This window comes from Corvus brachyrhynchos, unplaced genomic scaffold (assembly GCF_000691975.1).
Source record: "Corvus brachyrhynchos isolate BGI_N302 unplaced genomic scaffold, ASM69197v1 scaffold116, whole genome shotgun sequence".
Classification (NCBI taxonomy): domain Eukaryota; kingdom Metazoa; phylum Chordata; class Aves; order Passeriformes; family Corvidae; genus Corvus; species Corvus brachyrhynchos.
Window position 1 is genome coordinate 10,777,015 of NW_008240221.1, and position 7,178 is coordinate 10,784,192.

The 7,178-nt window shown below is 37.1% G+C and overlaps 1 protein-coding gene across 1 annotated transcript in view; it reads right to left on the reverse strand.

Annotated features, from left to right (window-relative positions):
• Positions 1-1,091: 1,091 nt before the first annotated feature.
• The window catches only part of APOB (apolipoprotein B), a 35,967-nt gene continuing 29,880 nt past the window's right edge, over positions 1,092-7,178 (reverse strand). The window contains 6 exon segments of the mRNA XM_017744921.1: positions 1,092-1,349; positions 1,352-1,475; positions 1,477-3,087; positions 4,165-4,348; positions 5,187-5,301; positions 5,741-7,178. Coding sequence (XP_017600410.1) covers positions 1,273-1,349; positions 1,352-1,475; positions 1,477-3,087; positions 4,165-4,348; positions 5,187-5,301; positions 5,741-7,178 — 3,549 coding nt within the window. The 3' untranslated portion in view covers positions 1,092-1,272.

The window sequence follows — 7,178 nt, forward strand, 5'->3', positions numbered from 1 at the left end:
CTTATCTGATAAGAATCATTACTGGCAAAGCTACTCAGGTAATAATATTATCTATCAATAGGGATATCAATGTCTTGGTGCTCTATCACTTCATGTATGTACTCCATCATACCATGGAACGAAAGCAGATTCTCTGTTTTCCCATTAATGAACAAGCAACAGCCATATTACAGAGTGGACTGATTTTATCAAAACAGACATGTGCACAAACTTTCTAGTGTTCTTTGTCAAAAAAGTTTATTCTCAAAGAGGCAACATTATTTCAGCCTGAGCATGCATTTCTCTAGGACTGTCTATATAGTATTCCAACAGCTGAAAGTACACCATTTGCAGGTCAACATATATTCCACTTAAAAATAGGCTTATTTTGTGAGGGACTTCTTCACCGTACTTTAAATTCATCTTTAAATGAAAATTCATTTAAATGAATGATAGGTTTCAGCCTAGGAGGGGAAAACTTTTTGACTCCCATCATACACAGTGATGTCTGTGAAACTTTGACACTTGACTAAACTCACAATAAGTAAAAGATAGACAATTTAAAGTGAAACCAGAAATATCATGGGGAAACAGGTGAGAAAACCCTGTATTTCTGAAATTTAAATTAGCCAGTAGAAAGAAAACCCATCTAAAATTCTTGGCATAGTTTTCTGAAAACTGATGCAGGCATAAATTAATTTTTATTAAGAAAACCTTTGTATTATTATCTGCAATTTTCCAGGAGTCATATTTCTACCTATGTTTGTATGTTAATTTTCAATTTTTTATGCCATTTTCAGAATTTACCATTTTTTTAAATTCATGTTTTTATACATGCCCTTTTCCTTACTTATCTATGAAGGTATTTTTATGCTGGGAACTAGATGTGTTTCCAAGTCTTCCTTCAACTGGCTTATGAATGTGACCTTTATCTTAAAACCTGTTTATTCTATGTATTCCATAGCTTTTGTGACTATTTACAATATGTATTGCACATTATTGACTTGATCCAACATACTGAAATCAAAGAAAAGACTTCCCATTGACCTTGAAAATTGTTGGATTAAGCCTTATGCTCCAAGTAAAAGTAGTTGTAATGAATGACACAAAAATGTAATAAAGAACTCATTTATTGGCTTATTAAGCTTATTAAAATAACCTAGTGTAGTTTATTAAGTTTTAATTTACAAATTCAGATTCAAACATCTACCTGAAGCTCCAGTATATTGACTGCTGTTATATTTAAATACATTTTGGTAGAAACTTGTTACTTCTCCTCTTCTACATGTCCATTCAGGTGTTCATGCGCTGCTGAATATTTTCCATAATCTTCTGAGGACTCACTTGCTCAGTGTCAAGTTGTTCATCAGTTGCATTTCTTTCCATTTCCTGGAGCCTTTCTCAATGCCTTGCTGAATCACTATGTGTGTCATTTCCACTTTCTTCCTGAGTGCCTGTCTGCTTTTTTGGGGCATGTGGTAAATGGACTGCCAGTCACATGGGCACCTGTATTCTAAGCTCTCCTTGACGAACAGCTACATACGGTTTTATGCTCTCAGCTGTTATTTGCTCAAGCCAGCGAAGAAGCTCTGAGATATATTGCAGGAAAGCAGAGTAATTTTCTATAGTTAGATCAATTAACCTTTTGGCTTCACTGATTAGCTTTGCTTGGGACTGACTAAGCTGCCCATAGATCTCCCGGAGTTTTTCTTTGAGTTGCTTGTTATGTTCATCAATTTTCCTCTTAGCAGCTGCAGACCAATATCGGATTTTTTCCTGAGCAGCAGATGAGAGTTCCATGATCTTCTGTTTTCCTTTTCCTTCAAAATCAGTTATAAGATCATAATATTCCTGACTGTAGATTTCCACCAATTCTCTTACTTGGTCTGTCAGGCGTGTAACAATGCCAGCAAGATCTCCAACATACGTATTGTGCCAATCCACGAGAAGATCTATGATATCCTTCAGCCATTCCAGTACCTTGTCTTCCACCTCATAGTATTTAACTGACAATCCAAGTGTAGTTGGATCAAAATATTCCTCCCGCAATGACTTTACGTAGAGGAGCAGCTGGTGCAGCTTTTCTGAGAGGTCCTGGAACGTCTTCTGGCTGAAGTCTTTGAACTGAGAAACATATTTTTTAACATCTTTTGTCAAGGATCTCAGCTTCTGGGCAAAGTCTGAAGCCATTGCATCTTTGTACAGCTGTTGTGTTTGGACTTTAATGTCTTCAAAATTTTTGGATTGCAAGCTTCTAACCATTTCTTCTACCTTCTGAAAAACTTGTTGCACTACTTGTTTCAGTTGCTTCAGCCTTCCTGCAAAGTCAGCTTCCTGAAGAGTAGCAAATGTCTGCCTGATTTTTTCCTGCAAATCTTTCAGCATTGCTTTAATTTGATCAAGTACATTACGGCCTCTAAGAATTGTTTCAGAAGCAGGAAGTCTGACTTCCAGCTCATTGATAGCTGCAATCAAGGCATCAAAGTACTCCTGAAGTTTTGAAAGGCATACATCAGCACTTTTTGCTACCTTCTCTGTAGTCATGATGTATATTTCTGCACCACTGTACTTTTCAGACAGCCCAGGGACCTGGAATTTTGTGGTTTTCAGGAATTCAGTGGCTGAGTCAATTACGTGTTTTATTTTCTGGTGGTACTCTTCTATTATGTCAATTAAAACATCCAAAAGTTTTGCTTTTATTCTTTGATAGTCAAACTGTTCAGCCTGATCTGCTGCTCTTCTATAAAGCCGTTTAGCTTTGAACTTCAGCTCCTGATATTTGTCAGAGGCATCATTAGCAGCCGTGCGAAGCTGAGCATCTATTTCATCTATTTGATTTGCAGCAAAAGTGTATGCTTTTTCAGCATTATTCTGCATTATATTCTTCATCTTTAAGGTGGCAGCACTAATTTCCAGTCCCATATGCTCCTTATGGTACCGATTAACATACCTATAGACTGCATCTGTCATTTTAGGCACTCTTTCTTTCAGACCCAACAGCAAGTCTTTGGCAGCATCCTCATTCCAGTTGAATTTCATTTGAATCCGCTCAGGTTCCTTGAAGGATATCTCACCTTTTAGTATGTCAATGTCCTCCTGGGGAGCAGACTGAAAATAGAAAACAGGGTAAGAAAACTCCAATATTATTTATGAGTGTATTTCAACATTCTCATTGTTGCACCTTTAATTTTGTCATTGATTAAGACAAGCACTCTCCAATTTTTTGTCCACTGTCTGTTTGCTGTCTGTCTGCTCTCATCTTGAAAGGTTATTTTGGAAGAAATTATCTCGTACCAAGCTACTTCAAGCTTCTTCAAAGAGCAAGGCTAGAACATAACTTAGTCTGGTCTTCTTTAATATCTGACTGCAAATAAGATTTTTCCTTCCTTTGTATTAAATGCCTATCATGTCTCATAAGGGAGGTGAATTACTTGGGAAAATGAGCCTTCTACTCATTCCTGAAATCAATTAAAGTGAATTCAAAAAGCATTTTCTTCATATGAAAATATTACAGGATTTAATTTTGTAATCATTAAAATAAATGAGACAGTTTAGACAGAGTAGTTACTAAATCCTCAAATGAGAATATATTTACATGTATAGTTTTTCCATTTTTATAGTAAATATTGAATTATGAGTTTCTTGTTATCCCTAAATTAGTATATAATTTTGGAAGGTAAGATTTTAATTCTGAAATTATTGCAGTATGCCAGTAATAAAAGCATGTATTGTAACATATTAAAGGATTAAAAAAGACACTTCACAGATGCTCTAACCTCTTCTGGTGGCCTTATTCCTATAATGGTCACTTATGTAGTAATTCTAAGTAGCCATGAGGCTACTTAGAATTACTACAACCCTGGGCTATGGCTATCTATTAAACCTGATGGGTAGCTTATCTAAAACTGACTTTGTACATTCTACCCTTTCAGTGGGTATGCCTTCTTGACCATAGGAGATGGAAAAAATAACTGTGTGAAGGAGTTGAAAATACCTCTTTACACACATAGTACTTTTAGTACTGGAAAGGCCAGTGTAGGAAATAAAACCTTTTATTACTGATAATACAGTTTTTATTTGGTAGTTAATTTATATCTCAACATAAGCACACACAAAATTTAAAAGAGAACTTTTCCTCTGACCACATCAAGCATTTTTGCTTTTTATTGCTCATATCAGACTTACCTGAGTTTGGTAGTAAACTCTGGCAATGAAAATTTCATCATCCCCTTCAAGGACATAAGCAAGGGTCCCGGCTGAGGGTGAGGATATTGAGCCGGATGATTTCCTTTCATTCTCTTGGTAACGCACATGAACATCTGTGAAAGTTGGGCTGATGATATCTAGTGACAAAGTGTCCTCCAGGGCTCTGAAACCACAGTAAATACACAGCTATGAATCAATGCACAAAGCACAAGCCCAATGCAGTATGTCTGAATACAGTAACACCTATAATTTCATATATATACATATATGTATGTATGTAAACAATGCCTTTATCGTGAAAATAAAATGTAGGGTTTACTATCCACATTTCTTAGAATTTAGCCTGACACATTCAAAACTTTATGCCACTGCAATTTTCCTGTTTTAGATAAAACTACATTGAGCTCTGTTGAGAATTTTCATTAAATTAGGGTAGCAAAATAAAACCTGTAGCTGTACAGTTGTCAGCTTTCTACAGATTTTCACAAACTGAGTGCAATTTTTCCACCAACACAAGTGTAGGCACTACTGTTTATCTGCATTTGTACTTGCCTTCACCGATTCTGTCCCTTGGATGTATCAACACAACACTTGCAGATCAAAACAGGCAGTAAGACAGCCAAGTCTGACGTGGGCACTTGTGAATAAAAATTACTCTATAATGGTTTGTGGTGGCAGAGGGATCCACTGAGAAGAAACCTAGCTATGTTGATGGTTAGATCTAGAACTGCTCTGATTATAAAATACCGTGTTTATGTCTCAGCGGTTTTCTGACATGGGGCTGGTGAGAAAAGCTGTTCTAGAAACCCTGAGAGGGAACAGCTTTAAAGTTACCTTGAGAAGGAAAAGGACACAGCCAATAGTGTGTCAAAATAGGTGGGGTAGATACACAGGTTCTTATCGATTACTGCAAAGCACCCTAGGGCATTAGAGATCAAAGCAACAACTCATCACTTGCAATTATGTCTATTATAAATTGTATGATTAGAGCAAATCTTTACCCAAATCCTGAAATAGTCAGATTTTCCTTGTAGTTGGCACTCATGTCACGATGTGAAAAGCTGCCGGTTGTCTTCATAACAAACATGCCTTCTTTATATTCATAGTTTGAAACAACTGTAAAAAAGATTTCAAATGTGTGTATTACCAACAAACAATATAAAAGACATATCCAGTTGTATGTTTGATGGCCAGTTGTGGGGTATTTCACTGGTATGTCAAATTATGATTCAAGAAACTGAATGTCCATAATTCCCAAATAAAAAGATATGAAAAAATTTGTTTGACAGGAGCATTTTAAAATTCACATTGTATCTCAACATGGATATGACACACATATATATAGTCATTAGTCTTCAGGGTGACTGACTGAGACTCTGATAGTAATTTATGAAAAAGTGCCACTGCTGATAAAAGAAGTGTTCTCTAACATCAATGCTAAATAGACAAAAACACCTTCATATGCAAAGGCCTGGGGAAAAAAGATCTGAAAAAGCCTAGTCTACAATAATTTTTATCCCCTAAAATTATGGAATATAGAATTTTAAGGTCTTACCATTCAGGTCATATTCCAGGAATTGCAATGTTGAGCTGCAGGTGGAGTCAATGGAATGTTCAAAAGAGTCCTTCCTATTTGTCAAGTCTGTTCTCCAGGTGACATTGTACAAAGGGGAAGACACTTTGAAAGATCCAGTCAAGGCACCAAATGATGGGATGTAAATTCCAGCAGGCAAGGATATTTTCAGAGGGGGGATCTCAATTTTCTGTTCAGGAATGGTAATTGTAGGCAGTTCAAAATCTGCAATTTTATTAGCTACTTCATCAAGGTCTACAGAGAAACTGCCAAATGAAACACTCTTTGGTAAAGTGAATTGAGACATAGTTACTTGGTATTCAGGTATTGTCACCTCAAAAAATGGCATTTTATATTCTTCTAAAGTAATATAATTTGCTCCTACATCCACTTTGGGGAATCTTAGTTTTGGCAGTGCGGGCAAATGGACATCAAATGGCATTGTGCTTAGTGTCTGTGGAATTTTTATGTTGCGCATGTCAATGGTGTATGCTGGGACCTGGAGAGTGGTGAAAGGAAGGCTGAACTCTGGAGTGCTGAGAACAGGGCTTGGGGCCTTTAGGTGTAACTCAGGAATAGTGACAGTGAAGCCATCAGTCAGCTTATTCACAGGTATGGGGAAAAAGTAACCATCCTCACTCTTTGTGTACACGAGGGATGCCGAACCATTCAAGTACTGTTTCCTGTCAGCACTGGTAGTGACGTCCAGCTTCCAAATATCCCATAAGCTCTTCTCAGAAATGGGACACTTGATGTCTTTGAGGAAATCCATGTATCCTTCCAAAGATCCAGAAATAACAAATTTTGCCTTTGATTTTTCATTTGATAACTGCATATCATGACTGAGAGATAATGAGTGAATTTGGCCTTCACCCTTCCAGCTAGCTTTCTGGTTTACAGGACTGATTTTCACTACAACAACCTCATTAACTGATGCCATGCCCAGGTAGGGATTTGGCTGAATGGCTTGAATCTGAAGATCTGCTGATACATCCCAAGGAGCCAGCTCTAAGGTTGCTTTGCATCTCTGAGTCCCTGTTGTTGTGAAACGAGATGTACATCGTGCATAGTTCTTCCCGTTGTGCTCCCAGACAGCATAAATACGACGGGTAGATGCTTCAACTGCAAGTAATTCTTTGATTTCAATGATCCAGAGTCCATCTGCTTTAGAGTGGGCCTCAAACTTGAGGGATGACCGAGCTCCATTAGCATTCAGATAGGCATTTGCCTCATGGTCTAAACTTCCAGAAAATGCATTTCCAGTGTAAAATACTCCATCAATATCCCCAGTTGTAGAAGATTCTACTGATATGTAATATGTAAGGCTCTCTAAAGCAAATTTGTGAGCAATTTCTCCCTTAGCGTTTGTACCATATTTGGGAGTATTAAAATCATACATTAATTTTATTCCTGAGGAAAG